Source organism: Vipera ursinii (assembly GCF_947247035.1).
Source record: "Vipera ursinii genome assembly, chromosome: 1".
NCBI classification, from domain to species: domain Eukaryota; kingdom Metazoa; phylum Chordata; class Lepidosauria; order Squamata; family Viperidae; genus Vipera; species Vipera ursinii.
In genome coordinates, this window is record NC_139512.1 from 122,230,800 (window position 1) to 122,252,572 (window position 21,773).

Sequence of the window (21,773 nt, forward strand, 5' to 3'; positions counted from 1 at the left end):
TGCTTCTTGACCCGCATATAAGTTTTTCAAGAGACAAATAAGATGGTCTGGTACTCCCATCTCTTTAAGAACTTGCCACAGTTTGTTATGATCCACACAATCAAAGGCTTTAGCATAGTCAATGAAGCAGAAGTAGATGTTTTTTTGGAACTCCCTAGCTTTCTCCATGATCCAGCGTATGTTGGCAATTTGATCTCTAGTTCCTCTGCCTCTTCGAAATCCTGCCTGTACTTCTGGTAGTTCTCGATCCACATACTGCTGAAGTCTAGCTTGTAGGATTTTAAGCATGACTTTACTAGCATGAGAAATGAGTGCAATGGTGCGATAGTTTGAACATTCTTTGGCACTGCCCTTCTTTGGAATTGGGATGTAAACTGATCTTTTCCAATCCTGTGGCCACTGTTGAGTTTTCCAAATTTGCTGGCAGATTGAGTGTAGCACTTTTACTGCACTGTCTTTTAAGATTTTGAACAGCTCAGCTGGAATACTGTCACCTCCACTAGCTTTGTTGTTGCTCAGCTTTTCTAAGGCCCACTTCACTTCACATTCTAGGATGTCTGGCTCGAGGTCAGTGACCACCTCATTGTGATTATCTGGGACGTTAAGCTCATTCTTGTATAGTTCTTCTGTGTAATTTTGCCACCTCTTCTTAATCTCTTCTGCCTCTGTTAGGTCCCTGCCATTTTGGTCCTTTATCATGCCCATTTTTGCATTAAACGTTCCCTTCATCTCTCCAATTTTCTTGAAAAGATCTCTGGTCCTCCCTATTCTATTGTTTTCTTCTATTTCTTTGCACTGTTCATTTAAGAAGGCATTCTTATCTCTTCTAGCTATTCTCTGGAATTCTGCATTCAATTGGGCATATCTATGTTTTTCTCCCTTGCCTTTCGCTTCCCTCCTTTCCTCAGCTATTTGCAAAGCTTCCTCAGACAGCCATTTTGCTTTCTTGCATTTCTTTTTCTTTGGGATGGTTTTGGTTGCTACCTGTTGTACAATGTCGCGAACCTCTGTCCATAGTTCTTCAGGCACTCTGTCTATCAGATCTAATTCCTTAAATCTATTTGTCACCTCTACTGTATATTCAACAGGGATATGATTTAATTCATACCTGAGTGGCCTAGTGCTTTTCCCTACTTTCTTCAGTTTAAGCCTAAACTTTGCAAGGAGAAGCTCATGGTCTGAGCCACAGTCAGCTCCTGGTCTTGTTTTTACTGACTGTATGGAGCTTCTCCATCTTTGGCTGCAGAGCATATAGTCAATCTGATTTCTGTGTTGACCGTCTGGTGATGTCCATGTGTAGAGCCGTCTCTTGGGTTGTTGGAAAAGAGTGTTTGCTATGACCATCGTATTCTCTTGACAAAATTCTATCAGCCTGTGCCCTGCTTCATTTTGTACTCCAAGGCCAAACTTGCCTGTTATTCCGCTTATCTTTTGGCTTCCTACTTTAGCATTCCAATCCCCCATGATGATAAGGACATCATTTTTGGGTGTTCGTTCTATAAGGTGCTGTAGGGCTTCATAGAACCGGTCAATTTCATCCTCTTCAGCACTGGTGGTTGGGGCATAGACTTGGACTACTGTGATATTGAATGGTTTGCCTTGGATTCGAACTGAGATCATTCTGTCATTTTGAGCATTGTATCCTAGTATTGTTTTTCCTACTCTTTTATTGACTATGAAGGCTACTCCATTTCTTCTGAGGGATTCTTGTCCGCAGTAGTATACCTGATGGTCATCTGAATTAAATTCACCCATTCCTGTCCATTTTAGTTCGCTGATACCTAAGATGTCGATGTTCAGTCTTGTCATCTCTTGTTTGACCACGTCCAGCTTTCCTTGATTCATGGATCTTACATTCCAGGTTCCTATGGAGAAAAAATCTTTACAGCATCGGACTTTCCTTTCACCACCAGACACATCCACAGCTGAGCGTCCTTTCGGCTTTGGCCCAGTCGCTTCATTCTTTCTGGCGCTACTAGTACTAGCCCTCTGCTCTTCCCCAGTAGCATATTGGACACCTTCCGACCTGAGGGGCTCATCTTCCAGCGTCATATTGTTTTGCCTTTTGGTACTGTCCATAGGGTTTTCATGGCAAAGATACTGGAGTGGGTTGCCATTTCCTTCTCCAGTGGATCACGTTTTGTCAGAACTCTCGGCTATGACCTGTCCGTCTTGGGTGGCCCTGCACGGCATAGCTCATAGCTTCATTGAATTACGCAAGCCCCTTCGCCACGACAAGGCAGTAATCCATGAAGGGGAAAAAAATCAGTATTTTTAGCTTATCTTCAGTTTAGAAGGCATTTCACTTTATTTAGCGAGCACTTGTGAGAAGTTCAGATACAAATTTATATGTACTGCAGTTGTAACCATTACATGGCATTCCATTGTTTCATACTGTCATCCCCAGATACTCTGCGTAGTTTTTAATTATGTTAATTTAGATCATACCTGAAACTTACCAAAGTTGGCATTTAGGCCTATAATTTTTCCCCCTTTATTTGGCCATCTGTATCTTCTTTTTGTTTGCTGAACAAGACTTCAGTTGGTCATTTTTATATTGTATGTATCTTATCTAGAAGTCTGCAAAAACAGTCTAGGTCGGTTTTCAATTTTTTTCCCTCAAGTTTTTTACGGAGCACTGAAATATCAGACAGCAGATCTTACTCTAATTGTTCTGCCAGTAGTGGACAAAAATCAGTGCTTGAGGAAATAATGTCTGTATGGCCGTCAGCCATTCCAGGAGCAATGCTATCCAAAAGAAAATTCTTGACTTCACTTGAAAGGGGGGGGGAGAGCGGGAGAGGGCTTCTATGCCTTGTTGCAATCTGCATGCTTGAAGAGGATAAGAGCCCCAGGGGGTTGTCTTCTTTCAGAAACAGAGAAAGGACAGAGACCAGGTGCAAAAAAACAAAACACCTTTTAGAACTGGAATTGGGTTGTCTCCATCCATGCTGAGGATGAGCCATCTTGTAATGGAATATAGAGGCAAACAAAATACTGAAGTTCTGAAATCCTCCCTGAAAGAATAGCCAAAGAGAGAGGGCTATAATTCTTTTTGGTATGAGAACCCTAAAGTCAATTTTCCTGTGAGGAAATGGACAATCTTCTGTTCACATTCTGCAATATCTCTTATGAAATGCAACAAGTCCTGCAGGCAGGGCTATTGCCATAATATTATTATCAGCCCAAGTATAGTTATAAATTGACATTTAGAAGTGTGAACTAGAACAGTTGTCTTGCTTCATGCATCAAAACAAATGTGTGGTGATTTGAAAGTTTGGACAGACTGGTTTGGGCAAGTCATGATCCAGCCCAATGGAAACTTGTAACATTTTGAACGTATTTACTGAATACCATTTTGTCTTTTCTTTCTTTTCTTTTTTTTTAAATAAAAATCAGATGAGCGGTTTCCTGAGTATGGGAAGGTGGAATTTGTATTCTCCTATGGTCCCGAGAAGATTCAAGGTATTACTTTTTTGTAATAGTGATTTGCTTTCTTCCTTTTACCCCTCTCCATTTATAGGCCTCAGAGATTGTACATTTGTTTTGTTAAACTTGCTGCCAGGACAGGTGGCCTTATTTTTCTCCTCTATCAGTACTGAAAGATTAAAAAACCAGAATAGAGTCAATATTAGCAGATAATTGCTGAGTTACCAGGGGCTGCTAGTCCTCACAAACAGATGGCCATTTCCCTTTGCCTGGTGAACTAATACTCCATTCATTACATTCCTGAATAACCACTGTTCTTATAGTAAACAAAGAGGCCCTTTTGTGTGTAATTGTTCACTGGTCTATATACTTCCTTACTCGTTGGGCAAGTTCTTTGACTATTGTCTCAATTCTAGATATGGTTCCTCCTTTCTTCAATAACTTAACTGGGCAATCTGACTTCATGATCTTGACTTTCTTATTCTGAGATGTATCTATGATAGATTAGACCTGCTACCCTTTTATCTTATTTCTTCTGATTTTTCTTCTTTGCTTTATCACGTTACTACTTTTTTCCCTCACTGCCCCCACACCAAAAGCTCTGTTCCTAAAATTATTCTATCCTTGCTTCTCAGGCATGGAACATTTAGAGAATGGCCCGAGTGTCTCTGTGGACTACAACACTTCAGATCCACTCATCCGCAGAGATTCCTATGAAAACTTCAATATACGTCGCGAAGACAGCATGGATGGTAGGTGATGCAGACTGCCGTCCTACGTAACTCAGCTTTCAGGCACAAACACCTTGATGCACCATCTAAATAGATACCAACTCCATGCAAGCAAGCAAGCATTTTTCTTTTGCCTTTACTTAAAAGACGTTCTGTGTCTTCTCAATCGCAATTGCATACACCAATTTATGCTTGGGGTTTTGTTTTTTTTTGCCATCTGTACTTGATAAGAGAGCTGCTTCCTCTGGATTACACAGAAAAACTGCAGCAAAACATAAAACACTTTTCCTAATCATAGCACAGTTCAGTCAGTTTTTTAAACATGGATTTATAACATATAGGGCAGAGTTACGAGGGCCCTGTTCTCTTTTTCCTAAATAATATTCAAAAAAGAGGCCCCAAAGGCATTTTTAGAACTCTTTGTAAAAATTTTCTTAGCAGACAAATCAATTGGACAGAAATATGGAGGCAAATGCTAATATCCACAGCTCATGAAAACATACTTTGTGGGAGAGCATATTGCTTTGAGCTCTGAATCTAGAACAGGGGTGTCAAACTGCTGGCCTACAGGCTGGATGCGTCATGTGGAAGCCGTGCCCACCCCATTGCCACCAATGGCAAAACCGTCCCGATGTGTTGCGCAACATCACGTGACATCGCGAGTTTAACTTGTCTGATCTAGAAGAATCCTTTTCGATTTATTTCATTTACTCTTGGCTTCTTCTGTAAAAGAGTCCAATGGACTACTGCCCCCAACATGGTTTGTATTGCTAAAGGTCAATATTAACAGAGTCCAGTAAACAAAGCTCAACAGCCGCATTTCATTTGCCTTGATTTTTTTTTCACTTGCTAAGTCATGATTGCTCCTGCCACTGCCCTCATCTACACTAGAGGCTCCATCCAGGGCAGCAGGTCTGGGAGCCAGTGCAGGAAAAGGAATGGTGGGAACAGATGTATTTTCTGGACAGCGTGAAGGTCATGGGCTTCTGCCTGAGAAACAGATGGCATGAGTCAAATGTTTGTAGCGTGCCAGAGTAATGAGTACTATAGAATAAGTCACAGAAATTAAAGCCGGGATGTCTCGTAAAGTCTGTCACCTGAGTTCTCTGAATGAGCAATGGATCCTGAAAAAAACAAGATTCCTCATGTTCCTATGAGGCAGAGAAACTGAATTTCTGATCCTCAAGCTGAATGGAATTTAATGGCATTGTTTCCCTCACACACAGACACCCCCCCCCCCCGCCCAGGCTTCTTAAACAGGGTTTAAGAAAACTGGCATGGGATAATTTCTGGATTCCAGTCAGATAGCAGAAAATGGGAATTGCAGGCTTGGCTGTATAATGGATATTCATTATGAGATGTTGCTGCTAATGTTGCTGCAAAAGCAGATTTCCATTCTATCTACTTTTTTCAAACAAGATTTCTGTGTTTTAACTTGGATAGGTGTGAATGCCTGCTAAAACCAAGGGGAGATTTCAGTGAAAGGTGTTTTTTTAATATATATGTCTGAATAAGCATCAAAGTCACTGCAAAGTAAGAAAATTTACCCCATCCCCCCAGTGATCTTTGGCACTAAGAAGATTTAGCCTCCGCTCAGTTCACCCAGAGAAAATCTCATTAGTTGTTTCCTTCAGGAACAAGAAACTATTATTATTATTATTGTCGGTCACACAGTTAGCCAGATGTTTAGATTGGATTTGGCATTTTTATCCAAGTCGTTCCCAAGGACCTGGGATAGGCAGATGTCGTTGTTTTATGTTGTTAAAGGTATCATCGCAGGATGATAATTTGTTCCAAGTAAAGCTGCTTTTTTTGGCAGTTTACTGATGGCGATTGTGTCAATGCCTATGGTGTTCAAGTGGCACTCCAAACTTTTTGGAATTGCATCCAAGGCACTTGTTATTACTGGTACTATCATTGCTCTCTTTTGCCAAAATCTACTTCTATTTCTAGGGGTTTGTATTTTGTGATTTTCTCCAGTTCTTTCTCTTCTGCTGTCTGCTATATTTCGCTGTCCATTATCCAGACCAGGGGTGTCAAACTGCCGGCCTGCAGGCTGGGTGTATCATCTGGAAGCCATGCCCACCCGGCAATGGCAAAACCATCCCGATACGTTGTGTGACGCCACAAGTTTGACATGTCTGATCCAGACTGTTTTGTCTTTCTTATTTACAATTGTTATTTTGGGGTGCTTTGTGGCAGATGCTTGTCTGTTTGAATTCTTCATACCAGAGCAATTTAGCTTCTTCATTACAGACAGTAGTGATGACAGTAAGTGTCCTTGAAAGATTCCTCTCTTGATGTGAACCTCTCCCAGTATATCACCACTGACCAGCAACTGTATCTTCCATTCCATTGAGGTGTGCACAAAGCTTCTAATGTTTCTACTGGTGTTTTAGGTGTTTGATTATAGAGTCATACGGCAAGGAGTGGAATACTTTCTTGTAATCAATCCAAGCTACATTCAAGTTGTTGTTCCTTGTCTTACTGTTTTCCAAAATCATCATGTCAATTAGGAACGGATTTTTTGTTCCTCTGCTGTTAGGGTGATTTCCTTTCTGCTCAGGTGGAAAGAGCTTGTTTTCAATGAATAGTTGTTGTAATGTATCAACTGTCACACCAGTTAGCAGTTTGTAAGTTATTGGTAAGAGGTAATTGGTCTGTAGTTGTCTGGTGCTGCCTTTTTTGTTGAACCTTTCATTATCAGATAGCTTTTCCCAGATGTTAACTAATATTCAATTTTACCTCCTTGCAGAATGTTGTTAAACTGTTTGGGAATGAATGGGCATAGACCAGTCAGATTTTTCAACCGAAAACTATCTTTATCTGGTGCTGACTAATTTTTAATCCTCCTTGCCCTTTTTTCCCAACCTTTCTCCTGTTATTACAAGTTTTTCCCACTTCAATTTCCCCTCTTTCTCCTCCTCCTTTATCCAAGCTGCATTCTTTGTATTTCTTTGGATTGACCCATGGCTGTGCTCAGAATTGCACTGTTTCTTGTTTGCCAGGTGTTTGCTGGCTTCCTACAGTCTCTCCATTGCTGGGTTGGTAGAAACTTTATTGATTCAGCTGAAATTGGAAGATTCTATCTTTGGTGTGCAATTTGTATCTGCTGATTTTCTTTGCTACAGCAGTTATTTGCTGCTTTATTGTTTTCAATTCTTCCTCAAACTTCCTTGTTTCTAGGTTATATTTCTTCATCAAATATTTTTTTGTCTTTTTGTTCTTCAGTTTCTTTCATCTGTCCTAGCTTACTTACATCTGATCTTAAAATGCTGATCTTATTTTCCAGCCTGATTTTCCATTTTGGTGGGACACTGTTTGGCTTTTGTTGTTTGTTTATTTCACTGTTGATTTTGCATCCAAGATCTTCAGTTATAAATGCAGATGACTGTACATCAGCTAGTTTATATTTTGCAATGATCTGTTGCTTATGTTTGATAGTACAGTATTGGCATCTTTTAATACTTGTGCTAGCTGGGTATTTTTAATGAGCTTCAGTGAGCTTATTCTGTTGTTTTTGTACTGTTCTGGATGCTCAGTTATTCTTCATTTCAATAGAAAAACTTTTCTAAGGAGAAAGCAGAGGAGAGGGTTCCTTGTTTGGGAATGCAAATAGCTCAATAGCAATGTTGAATTAATGTTGATTTCTATTCCTTTGCCCTGGATAGATCTTTGCAATTCTTCCAATTCTACTTCTGTGAATACTTTATTTTGTATAACAGACCAATGCTGAACTGCTAGCCTTGTTATGTTACTTTTGATTCTGAATTTTTTTCTAGAATTGGTGCATTCATTTCAGGTATTATCTTTACATTGAACTTGATTGGTAATTGCAAATCATTATTTCTTTGTTTTCAGTCTATGAGTGAGCAACTTTTCTTCTAGTAGTCTTGGAGCTGCTGTCGTTGTTGCTCAGCCAACAGTCCTGAGTTTTGTAGCACGTTTGTCACCAGATGTCTAGGAACTCAAGTACCTAGCATGATCCTTCTTTACTCAAGTGATGACTGATCTGGGATAGGTTTCTGTAAGTTATGTCTCACCATAGTATTTATGGGAGAGACACTTTTCATCTAGCTCCTCTGATTAGACATGTCAATTGAACTTCTGCCATAGCTCTCATCTTCGGAGCATGCAAGCCCCCAGTCATGTCAAGTAGGGCCTCACTGGGGGATGATGGTGTTGTTGATGATGATTTTAATAGCTAAGGCATCCAGTACCAGTTGGATACTGGTCTAGAGAAACAGGAGTGGCACTAAATCTCTGTAGCTATATGAAGGCATGCCATTACCTAAAATGACTAGAAGAGAAATCACTTTCAGCATCTCTGTTAGCAAACAACAATCCACTCAAATACCATGAGAAAAAAAACAGAATATTTGAAAAGCAATCGAGATAAAGCACTTTGAATAAAAGCACTTTGATTGTTATAATAAATGAGTATTAATAAACACAATAATGAAAGATTTAATGGTGGTATGAGTACTGCGAATGACACCATAATAACTAATTAACTGACCTGAAGAAATGAAAAACTAAGTAGCTAATATTGCTCTATTTAATTCAGGATGCATATTATCTAAGTTTTTATACTGTATTTTCTGTGTACCTTGAAATGGGAGTTGATTGCCCTTCCATTTGAATCTCAGAGATGATTTTCCTGGCAACTTGAGATACATATTATTTACACACAGATGTACATATACACACCTGTTCTTTCAATGAAGATAATTAATCCTTTGCCTGTAGCTTACCTTTCACTTCTACATACATATACATTCCTATTATCCTGTCCCTTTCATTCTCATGTAAAGTTGCAATTGCCTATAAATTAAAAGAAAAAGAGGAAATTAACATTTTTCATATGGGACTTTTTCCTTCCTTCCTTCCTTCCTTCCTTCCTTCCTTCCTTCCTTCCTTCCTTCCTTCCTTCCTTCCTTCCTTCCTTCCCTCCCTCCCTCCCTCCCTCCCTCCCTCCCTCAAACTGCTTTTGACCTTATTCATTCTTGGGTCCCTAAATCATTTTTTCTGTATTTTCTAATCTCATTGTGATATCATTTCATTCATGATGCCTAGCAGAAAATCAGAGAATTTTCCTAGAACATATTTCTGGTTCTTATAGTATCAGCATTTATGGGAGTGTAACTTGCCACTGTTTCCATCCTATTGATTCCTATTGTCATATGCCCCCACAATAAAGTTGATAACATTACTTCATAATTTATGTCATACAGTTTAGCTTTTTCATTGAGAATTGGAACTATACCTTCATTCCCCTGCATTAATTCATCATCTCTACTCCACAGAATCAGCCCAAAATAATATTCCTTCTTCTCAAATTTTCAGGAATGACTTATTATCCGTCTGTCTTCATACTGTGGAAAAAGAGTACTGTTACATTCATTTTTCTTTATCCTTGTTTTTTCATCAAATTAAGAACAGTATTTAAGAGTATTGACAGTGCTTGTTTCTAAATGGCTATTTAAAAACAGTATATCCAAACAGTGTATTTGGACCCAGTTAAGCTTTGGAAAGAACAAAAGGGAATTCTTTAGGGACAATATTTAGCTGAAGATTTCCACAGATTTTTTTAAAAAGGCCTTCAGCCCTTTGGAAAATCACATTCCATTTTCAAAAAGCATTGCCTTCAATTTATTACATACTTTATGTAGAAATATTCAGACATAGGGAAGAAGCAAACCTTGTTTTATTTGTTAGTGCTGAATAGCCCCCATAACTTTGCCCCATACAGAAATTATTCTATTCCTTGTAAGGTCACAAAGTTTCTTATACAAAGCATTTGATCCTATATGCAAAGAAGCATTAATAATAATGGATGGATTGTGAAAATTGCTATGAGTCTGGGTTTAACCTTAGATATTTATGACTTCTCATAAGTTTCAGGAGACAGAGACAGTATGGAGGCAATAACTGGATTTTCATTCATTATTTCGGAACTTTTCATTAATGATTGTTATCTTTATGTGACAGTTAAATAAAAAGCATTTTGGATGATCTGAGCCAAAAGTCTGTTCAAAGGACTGTGGTTCATTTTCCTTTTTTGTTTGGTAGTAACACTGGAAACTTTCTACTTATTTTTTTTTAAAAAAAAGATATGAGCAAAAGTAGTAAGGATTTTGATTTGTTTTTAGTTTCTCTGGGTAGTGGTTGACTCCATTTCCTTCATTGGATGCTATTGTATGTATCTTTTGTAAAAAACCAAAGAATTGCATCATAATATTTGAAAATGTTTCAAATTGGAAATGATATTTATGTTCTTTTATTAGTTTGGAATAGGTGAATGCAAGCCACACCAGTCTCTATCCAAAGCAATTAACCTGAAGCTTCTTGTGATTCAGATATTATGTAATGTCTGAAATGTCTGCAACATTTCTCAGTGTGGCAAGGAGCCCTGGCTTTTAGTGAATCTCTCTCTCTCTCTGTATATTCTGTTTTGCAGAAGCTATTTGAAAATGAAGAAACACGGTCAGGCCAGGGGACTAAAACTAAAGGTTGATTATTTATTTATGGTTTTCTTGCCTTATTAGATCAGATAATTAAATATGATCCATCTGGTCCCTCAGGAATCAGAATGAGTGTGGCTGTTGGTTGTGAAGTACCTCTGAAGAAGTCAGAGTAAAAATGAATAAGTGGGAGCTTCTTTCACAAAATATGTTCATATGAAAGACACAAAGAGTGTGGCTTTCATAAAAGGAATGGCAAGGCTTTGGGCCATGGTGGTTTAATTCTCAAAGTACAGTATTCATCCAGACCTTGTACTTTAAGGAAAGCTGAAATGGGATAGATGTAAAAGTATATGTTTAATTTCCTGCTGCACACTGGAAGGTCAGAAACCCATACAGCTAATTTGTCTGTGAAATGTGAATCGGTAGGGTTTTCCTTAATGAAGCGAGAAGATTTGGAAAAAGAACAAAGGGATGAGCTTTGATGGAGGTTGATTATCAGAAACTGAATTACCTATTTCTGTTGCAGTGCAAATAATGACATTATCTATAACCAAAAAATGCTGTCTGGCTGTAAGCTACTTTCTTTCAGACTGGAAAATGTCAGCTTGCAGGTGGTATATTAGAAATGCTAGCAAAAACAACCCCCCTTTTTCTGGACTCAGAATGGATTTGCAGGGTCTTAAATGAACTTTTCCCAGCCTGGGACCCACCAGATGTGTTAGTTTATAACTACTGTCATTTCAGTGAATGAGATGATTGGGGATAATGGATTGTTATGCAACAGGTGGAGGTGCCAGATTTGAAAATACTGCCTTAAAGATAATATATCCAAGTTTTCCTGTGATGACTGTACCTGAGCCATTTTTTCATGCAAGATGTGGTCATGCGGTTAGAATGGGTTTTCACTCTCCTGGTATACTTCAAAACTTCTCAGGAGAATTCCCCAAAACAGATTTGGGTTTGCCCGAGAGATACATAAAGAGGAAAAGAAGCAAAATTATCGCATGAAAGACTGTTGCGACCACAGTGGATGTTTGTACTGCATTATCCTTTATTCTAGCTGCACACTGCAAAACAGCAGTACTATTATCTTTAAAAACAGGCTGGAAAATAATAATTGACAATGAATGAAGAGATTTCTTAGTTAAAAGGTGTCCTTAAAACTATAAAAATGCAGCTGTTCTGTATACACACACACACACACACACACACAAACACATACATTTTGAGATCTAGAGAGAGAAAACCTACATCAAGTCTGGGGAAAAACTCCAGGATTGTTTCCTAGAGCTTGTCCCATTCCATCTGAGTCTGGGGAGGAAGGCTGAATCTGGTCCCGTATTTGTTTTAAGTGTTCCTTTTAACTTGATAGGGACGCGGTGGCTCAGTGGGTTAGGACGCTGAGCTTGTCGATCAGAAGGTCGGCAGTTTGGTGGGTCGAATCCCGAGTGCCGCGTAACAGAGTGAGCGCCTGTTACCCGTCCCAGCTTCTGCCAACCTAGCAGTTCGAAAGCACGTAAAAATGCAAGTAGAAAAATAGGGACCACTACGGAGGGAAGGTAACAGCGTTCCATGCGCCTTTGGTGTTTAGTCATGCCGGCCACATGACCACAGAGACGTCCTCAGACAAGCGCTGGCTCTTCGGCTTTGAAACGGAGATGAGCACCGGCCCCTAGAGTTGGAAACGACTAGCACGCATGTGCGGGGGAACCTTTACCTTTACCTTTACCTTTAACTTGATGCAATATCAGTTGTGAAACTGACAGACAGCACTGAATGAGGGAGGACTAAATGCTGTCAATAGAAACCATACTAGCCTATCAGACTACTAATACAGACTACTAATATAGAGGCTGGCAGCGATCCAGAAAATTGCCCCTTTCTCCTCTTCTTTCTTGGGGAGACCATTGCCAGTTAATGCCAAACAATTTGGGACTTCATAATTTCAACAACTGATTAGCATTGAGCTTAGATATCGCAAAGACTATAACATGTGACTATTAATATCATGAAGCTTATGGTGTATTCTTTAATCACAAATTCTAGAAAGCTACAGCCTGGCATAGTGAATTAGCAGTGCTGTGGTATGCAAGATAAGAAGAGGAATGCACTAGAATTCGTTGTGTCAGAAGCTCTGAAACGTAGTTAGAGCCCAAGTTCCGTCCTTTATTATAAATGACAATGGAATTCTTCCTCCCCCATCAAAACATATTACCAAAAACTAAGACTTGGTGCTAATTAAAATTACCATGGCTTTAATATATAGGGTCTACTCGCCATGGCCATTTAGCCATGGCCAACTCACCACTGCCAACTTGCCACGGTCAAGTCACCCTTTGACAACTCACCACGGTCAACTTGCCATGGGACGGAGAACTTTCTGTAGGACAAGAGTTACACTAATATTAAAGAAAGAGAGCATAAAATCGTTAAGGAGAGGATGCAAAAGGAGGTATAGAATGAAATGTGAATGACAAAAATTGAAATATTTTTTAAACTATTTTAAATAATTAAATTGAATAGTTGAATTGCTCTGTGGCAAGTTGTCCCATGGGCAAGTTGGCCACAGTGAGTTGGCCATGGCTAAATGGCCATGGCAAGCAGACCGTAGAGTTGGGCACTGCGAGTTGTCCCAGTCCATTTAATAGAAAGGGCTGTTGTTCACAAAAGCTTAGGATCTGGGTAGTTTTCCACAGGACTTTTTTAAATTTCCAAAAAATTAAATTTTGTAACCAAAAAAAGAAAAAAAGAAAAAGCAATTGAGCCAGTTAATATGGAGAACCAGTCCAGTAGTAGCTTGAGGCTATCTACAAAAAGGGAGCAAATTTATAACTGTTAGCCTGATTTATCGAGCAGCATTTGGGTCCCCCCCCAATTTATTATAACCTGACTTTAAATCTGGCCCTCGGGTGAGTAAATTGAGAAAGAAGCAGTGGGGGTGAGGGTGGAGGGACAGTGAGTCAAAACCTCCCCTCCACATTTCAAGAAGAATGCAAAGCCTTTTTGCAGATATAACTCCTTAGTCGGATCCTTGGACAAGTTGCAAGCTTGCTCCTCTGAAACACTGGATTAGCAGCTTGAAGAATGTATCTTTGCCTCAGTCGTGACAGGCTGCCAGAAGCAATCACTCCTGTTGCACTCTCATTATCAAGTAGTGTCATGCCAACAGGCATGCTTTCTAGGAGAGCTTGCTGCGAGGCAGACAATAGCATAATTTCTTGTGTCTGTAATGCCTTGAATGGGGTTTTGTTGGGGGGGGAAGGGGGTTTCACTAGGATCATGGACTAAAATGAGGTGGGAAGACGACTGTAAATCCATTTGTTCATGCTAACAAAAGAAAAACCCCAGCGCTTGTCATCTTGTATTTATCCTCAGCTGCCAGTTATGTGCAAATGGCTGATGATATTTGTATCACTGAACAATCGCATGAAACATTATCTTGAATTTTAGTATTTTCTTGTTCTAGGTAGGTACTGTAGTTCAATTAAAGACGCCTCCTTTTTGCTGATTTAATTTCCATGAACAATGAGGTATAGAATTGCTTATAGAGCGATGGAGAAAGACTGAGGAGTTGCTGGTTCAGATCTTCAGTCAGCTATGAAATTTACCAGGTGCCCTTGGAAGAGTCATTATTTCTCAATTTAACTGGCTTCCTTGGATTAAAAACAATGAAGGAGGAGGGGGTTATTCATGCCAGCTTGAGCTGCCCTTGGAAAAAAAAGAAAGGAATGCATTTACTTATGTACTTGCATCCATTGTATATCCAATGTGATAGGCACTAAGCAACATGTTTACGTGTAGTCCTTGACTTAGAACCACAAAATTGAGCCTGGAACTTCCATTTCTGAATGAAGTGGCTGTTAAGTAAGTCATGCCCAATTTTATGACCTCTTTTTGCCACGGTTATTAAATGAATCATCCTGATTGTTAAGCAAATCACATTGTTGTTAAACAAATCTGGTTTCTTCCATTGACTTTACTTGTTGGAAGCCAGCTGGGAAGGTCTCAAGTGTGACCCCAGGACGTTGCGGCGGTCATAAATGCATGCCTATTAGCAAAGGGCCCGAATTTTGATCATGGGAGCACAGGGTTGCTGTGACAGTTGTAAGCACAAGGACCAGTTTTTCAGTGCTGTCATAACTTTGAACGGTCACTAAACAAATGGCTGTAAGTCAAGGACTCTGTTTAGTTTTTCCTTAAACTGTAAACCGAATGCACAGATCCATCCTCTGGTTTCTTGTTTGGCATTTATGCGAACAGCTTTAGCTCTTTTTTGCTCACAAGGTAAATCTTATGGTTTGTTTCAAGTACTTTTTTTGGAGATGGGTCTCAGCAATCTGCATAATGTGAGCATAATCCATATTGTATTCTATGTGAGCTGTACCAGGTAGTTTCTTTTACGGTGCATGATGGATTCCTCACCATTATGTACATAAAGGGGTCAAGGTAGAGCAGACATGTCAAACTTGCGACATCACGTAACGTCGTGCGATGTATCGGAGCTTTTCCCCCAATGCTAGCAATGGGGTGGGCGTGGCTTCATCATGACGCGTCCGGCCTGCAGGCCGACAGTTTGACACCCCTGAGGTAGTGTAACCAAGACCGCTTCCTTTGGGACTGTGCATGCTAATTACCCACAGTATAGTTTCTAGTGGTTTTGAGACGTTCTGCCCCTTTTGATAGCTATAGACAATGTTCGCTCTTGCCTGTTGTTCATATCTTTCTTCCTCTTGCTTTTGCCTGTTAAATGTTTTTGATGTTTAGCAAATAAGCATCAAGCTGTATGTTTACTAGCTGTGCTAAGTGGCATATATGCTTGATCTGAATGTGATAACAAGGATTGACTGGGAATGTGCTGGAAACTAAACTGAAAATTATCTACAGTAATTTTCCAATATTTTCAAGGCCCCAGAGAGACACAGTAAAGCTTGGTAATTTTATCTGTAACGTAACCAGCCAAAAATTTAGAATTGCCCAAGGCACATAAAATTCAATGTAAAAAGCTGTTAACTCAGGAATACCTTATGTTCTATTGTCATGTGAAGATTGTGCTGTGCATTCTCAGATAATCTCTCACACATATTAAGAAACAATGGTGTATACCAGGTTTCTTGTACACTTATTATTTATTAAACCCATTTACATTATTTCCCAACTCACACATGGTGACTCTGAGCATCTTATAGCATTATAATTCCACAGTATAAAATTACCAGTAAACTGCCCCCCCCCTCGTGGCAACAACAAGCACAATCATACAATTTGATTGGCTCCATGTCAGTCTGGGGTCCCTACGCCTGCTGACAGAACCATGTCTTCAGGACCTTCCAGAAAAGTATCAAGATGTGGGGTGAAACTTATATATGGGGGAATGATATTGCAGAGGGTGGGAGCCACTGTAGAAAAGGCCCTTCTGGTTCTCTCTAGATGCATTTCTCTGATTGATGGGACTCATAATGGAATTTCCCCGCTCTGGTACCTCCACACATTCATACTGATATTGCAATAGGCTGATATGTTGTAGCATTGTTTTCCACCAGAATTGATGTCATCTTATCTTCTCTCATTAAGAAATAAATGAATGGAGAATTATTCCTTGGATGGCATACCTGTAACTCTCACAATTTTAAATGCTGTGAAACATGTTACTTGGCCCCAAGTGCCAATTCTGCAATCCCCACCCAAAATATATTACACATTAAATCTGTGTCTCAAAACACTCGTGAAGATTGTCTAAGATTATACAAGCAGAGATTGCACATTTTCCAGAATAAATTTGATTTCTAGAAATGCATATGTAATAAAGAGTTCAAAAGATATTTCTAGAGGAGATTATTAATCCTTCTGGCTTTTCAGAATAAACAGAAATATCTCTTCTGTGTCTGTTGGAAACATCCTTGATGCATGAAAGTGTATGTATTGTAAGCATGTCCTTACTAATCAACATATTTGCGCTATGAACTCATACAATAATTGTTCCTGTCTATCCATCCATATTTTTTCAGGCAGGCCCTTTGCCCTCAGATATCTTCCATGCCTTCCTTGCTGAGTTCACACTGTTATTTACAGTCCAGTATGTTGATCTCTCCTCATTGTTGGTATCAGTTTTAATTCACTAAGTTAAAGTACTCACCTCCCTGTAAATGATGCCCCTTCACACCAGGGGAAGGAAGAGTGGTAAGCGGAGTTATAACTGGTTTGTGAGTGAGGTCATGGCAGGTTGTGGCATGGAAAATACACACAACAGCTGCTTAAGACATATAAGTATCTTGCTGCTCTGGCTTACTCGTACACATTGGGATATAAATATTGGCTTTAGATAGGATTTCAAATGTTTTTGAGTATCACTGTGCTGTGCAGACATGCTTCATTCAAGTTCCCCCTTCCTTGGTTTAAATGTCCTTGTCTGTTAAATGGAAACCATGGTTATACTCTATGGTAAATGCCAGGATAAATCCCATAGGCCTATTGCTTTTCACATTTAGCAGTTGTTGTTAAGCATGTATATTGGAATGAGGATTAATCAAAATTCAGAAAAAGCCTCATCCAAGTGCAACTGTAGTCATGAGCTAGGACAATAGTTAGGGAAGGAAGAACCATGAAATAATATTGGTTCAGATTCCTTAATCTGAAATTGAACCGAACAGTCAAACTCTGCAGAATTTATCCCAGGATCTCAATAGGAACCTTTTGACCAGCTTCACCCTTATAGCTTTTATGAGAACAAACTGTTGACTTGGAGCATTCCGTGTGCTGCAGTGATTACTCTTCTCTGCTTCATATGTGTGTAAATTGCTTACTGTAACAAGTATCACCAAGAGATCCCCTTAGTTTGCATTAGACAATAAATACAATAATGTTGCAACAATTGATCAAAGTTCTCAACCTTGGCAAAGAGCTCATCTGCTTGCTCTGGTTTTGAAATGTTCCACTTGCTATTCTCACCACAGAACCTCCCTCAGGGTCCATTTTATTGATCTGGATTCAAGGTGATCCAGCATACACACAAAAAGCGTTTTTCATGAAAAAGCAAATATTCCTATGCAGATCATCTAGATTCTAGGCTGCAGTGAAGAGGATACCTCAAGAGAATCACCAAGGACAGCAACTCTGCTGCTCTTGTATTAGTGGCATAGGAAGTTGACTACTGGGGGGCAGGGGAGAGAAAGGGGGGGAAGGAAAGCCCAACAGCTGGAATACTCCCAGAAGAGATTAACTTGACTGATCAAGAGAAAGAACCTAAAATGTAGATCATGATTTTTGGAAGTTTTAGAAGATTATAAGGATTACAGAATCTACAAAGGAGTATCACAAGAAAATAAGTTATCAGCCTTTGCGGTGACCTTTTGTGATCTTGGTTTTGTATACTGTAATTTATTAGGAATAAATCAGTCTTACTGGCTGAGATACATGTAGAATTTCACATATACTAATTGCTGGCTGCCTCCTTATGGTTTACAATCTTTCTATGTTTACTAGTTACTTCTTATTTTTACTTGTTTCATTATTAAATACATATTTCTGTCAAACACGATGCTCTGGAACCTCAGGAATAAGAGCACCATAATTGACTCATTAAGAAGCATACATTTTTATTTGTATATACCAATTTTTTTCTACGTGAATTCAAGAGAACAACTCGAATTTTGCTCTAGTTATAGCAGCTAGTGCAAAATCACTAAGTGATTTCCATGGTTGAGTAGAATTTAAACTTCCATGCTTCCCAACCTCAGCAAATCAAACGTTTAAAGAAACAGTAAAAAAAAGGTTAAAAACAGATTTAGACAATATATGAAAGCTTAGACAAGTAATAAGATTTCTAATATCCAGTCTGTTGAAATAGAGAAGCTTGTAATATTATTCTAAATAATAAATTTGGAGAGCCTCTCTGGGGAGGGAATTTCAGCACAAGAAAGAAAATTGTAGCTACTATCATCAGTGAGTAGGAGGAGATGTTCTTTAATGTTAAACTGGATCAAGGCCCATTAAAGCTATAAATGTTTTCAGCACTACTTTGAATTGTACTTGAAAACAAATTGGAATTATTACAGTTCTCTTGACATAAATGCTCTCTATCTGCATTGCTAAGAATGAAGGAATTGTAGTGAAAGCAACTACTAAGCCGTTTTAAAGAATCAGAGATTCAGCTTCTGTCTGTCTTCTGGCATCAATAATTAGCAAAATTACCAAATTGGCCCAGAGTTCAGACTGACACAGACAAAAATAATGTATGATTTAACCTATTTCCATTATTTAGTTCCATACAAATGCACTTCAAAGGAGTTTACCATCATTATTTTTTTTAAAAAAATAATGATTTTAAATTATTTAAAATGCATACACAACAGAGGTCCTCTGATGCCATGGAACGGCTAAGAACTAATTTGGTCTGTTATAGTGAGGATAATCCTGTCCCATATTAAATGTCAAAAAGCAAAATAGTTAATTTTAAATTATGCGAGATCGAATTTTAAATTAGTATTATCGTCAAGGCTGACCATCCACTTGACCATCTGAATCAACTCAGAAATATATCTCTAATAGAAATACAAAGGAAGTTAACTGTATATAGATAATATATACTGCTCAAAAAAATAAAGGGAACACAAGATAAGACATCCTACTATTAAATCCAGTACATTGTGTTGTTTAAGTGTTCCCTTTATTTTTTTGAGCAGTATATTTATTGATTGGTAAGTCCTAAACAGAAGCTTCTGTCATTCAAAAGCTATAGTATTCTGAATTTAATTCAGGACATCATGGACTTAAAACTTCAGTCTGATCTCTTCTGCCATAGAGGGAGAAATAAATCTGGCCTCAGTCATTTAGGTCTAGTTAAAATAGACCTTCCTTGGCATGTATTTAAGGGACTTTATCTGTAAGACCTCATATTTATCCTGTTTGTTCAAGGTTTTATAGCTCTCTCATAAATAGCCTGCAGGACAGACAAGAGTGGGAGCTCCTATAAGTATCCTATTGATGCTGGAATACTGAAGAAATGGAAATGATTAAGGGACATTCATGGGGGAAGCATGTAAGATTGAATATCAACAGACCATTCCTAACAGCAACTTCAGTCACTGTATATTTGTGACCATCCTGTGTTGCTAGGCTGGGCTGGTTATCCTGGGAAATTTATAAAATCTCATATGCATCATATTTAAGGAACAGTGGAGTTGGGGTGGGGGCAAAGAATAATGCTCATGGCTTATTTGTATATGCCACCTTGCTGAAATAATTTTAAGTAATGTATTACAGCGGCTGCTGTTCATATTTAGCCATTGATTTATGCCAAATACTTGATGGATAATTATATACAGCACAACTATGTAGACTCGATTACATCTCTCAGAGCGAATGGCCACACAGTATTTATTTTTAAAACTTACAAGTTTAACAAAAACTATAGGTCAGTTTTGCTAGTAAAGCAACCTATGATTTAGATCTGCTGAAAAGGCTCAATATGTTTTTTTGTGTTTTTTTTCCTTGTGATTCACTATCACTCCAGTGGTATTATAATTCTCTAAATGTTCAGTGAAGGATTTTGGAATGGCTGGAATTGTTGTTGTTTTAATTCATCACAGGGCATGTACCTGCAGTTCTCCATTATCTACAGTAATTCTGATTTTAATGCACTTTGCAAAGTGACTTCATTCACTACAGCTCTACTCATTTTGATTTGAAGAAAGCTTGTCCATTCCAGGCATTATTAATTAATTAATTAATTCTCCTCTTCTCCTTTTTTACCCTCTTTTGAATCTTTTATGCACACTACCCTCATTTTATTCCCCAAATATTCCCAACCATTCTAGAAAAGTTGCAGGGAGATGGGCATGATTATAATATATTATATTTAGTATCATGTATGTATGATGTCCTCTGAATTCCATTCCATAATTTGGACTTTCTCAACCTGGCAGCCCTTTGATGTGTTGGACTTCAGTTCCCATAATTCCCAGATCTTTATGTGCAACCTCACATATCTTTCTTGATCTCTCTCTCACACACAAAATTCAGCTGCAAGATACTGTAAACAGCTATACTTGCTTTTATAATCTGTAATCTGTGTTTTATGATATCTTCATAAAGTGACAATGTATTGGCTCAATATTATTATGTATGAACTCTAGTGAATCCACTAGTTTAGAGGTAAATGTACTGCAAGAATAGTTTGTGAGCCTTAATAAAAATAATGGATGGGTGTGCTTTCTGAGTCCAATTCTATTGGCTGTATGACTGCCTTTCTGAATAATGAAATAGCTTTTAATTTAACCTTTACCAATAAGAACACATGTAGTGGTGATAGTCTGATATTATTCTAAATTATTGAACAACTCTGCATATGGACTGGCAAATACTGAAGCACTGGTGTGAATAGTGCAAAGTTCACTGAGGCAGAAGATTATAACATTCCTTGATAGAATTTAGAGAATAGAAAATTACACAGTGTTGCATGTAAATGTAAACACTTAAATGAAATTTTGTACATTCCCGAATAGTAGTTTGCAAGGAGAATGGTAAGCTCTACCATTCAGAAAAGTTTTAATCAATGTGATATTTACTTCTTGGGGACAATAGAGCCCTTCTTTGAGGGAGATGGGCAGTTTAAAAATAACAAATATTGTTGTTGTTAGCTGCGAAGTCGTGTCCGACCCATCGCGACCCTATGGACAACATTCCTCCAGGCCTTCCTGTCCTCTACCATCTTCTGGAGTCCATTTAAGCTCACGCCTACTGCTTCAGTGACTCCATCCAGCCACCTCATTCTCTGTCGTCCCCTTCTTCTATTGCCCTCGATCTTCCCCAGCATTAGGCTCTTCTCCAGGGAGTCCTTCCTTCTCATTAGGTGGCCAAAGTACTTGAGTTTTAGCTTCAGGATCTGGCCTTCTAAAGAGCAGTCAGGATTGATCTCCTCTAGGACTGACCGGTTTGATCGCCTTGCAGTCCAAGGGACTCGCAGGAGTCTTCTCCAGCACCACAGTTCAAAGGCCTCAATTCTTTGGCGCTCAGCCTTTCTTATGGTCCAACTTTCACTACCATACATTGCAACTGGAAAGACCATAGCCTTGACTATACGCACTTTTGTTGACAGGGTGATGTCTCTGCTTTTTAGTGTGCTGTCTAGATTTGCCATGGCTTTCCTCCC

General features: G+C 38.8%; 1 protein-coding gene across 13 annotated transcripts in view; it reads left to right on the forward strand.

The window, feature by feature from the left end:
* TNS1 (tensin 1) overlaps positions 1-21,773 on the forward strand; it is a 402,998-nt gene that overhangs the window by 301,621 nt on the left and 79,604 nt on the right. For all 13 annotated transcript variants that reach the window (XM_083349831.1, XM_083349836.1, XM_083349838.1 and 10 more), the window contains 2 exons: positions 3,400-3,465; positions 4,065-4,181. In XM_083349831.1, coding sequence (XP_083205957.1) covers positions 3,400-3,465; positions 4,065-4,181 — 183 coding nt within the window. The remainder of the gene's footprint in view (positions 1-3,399; positions 3,466-4,064; positions 4,182-21,773) is intronic.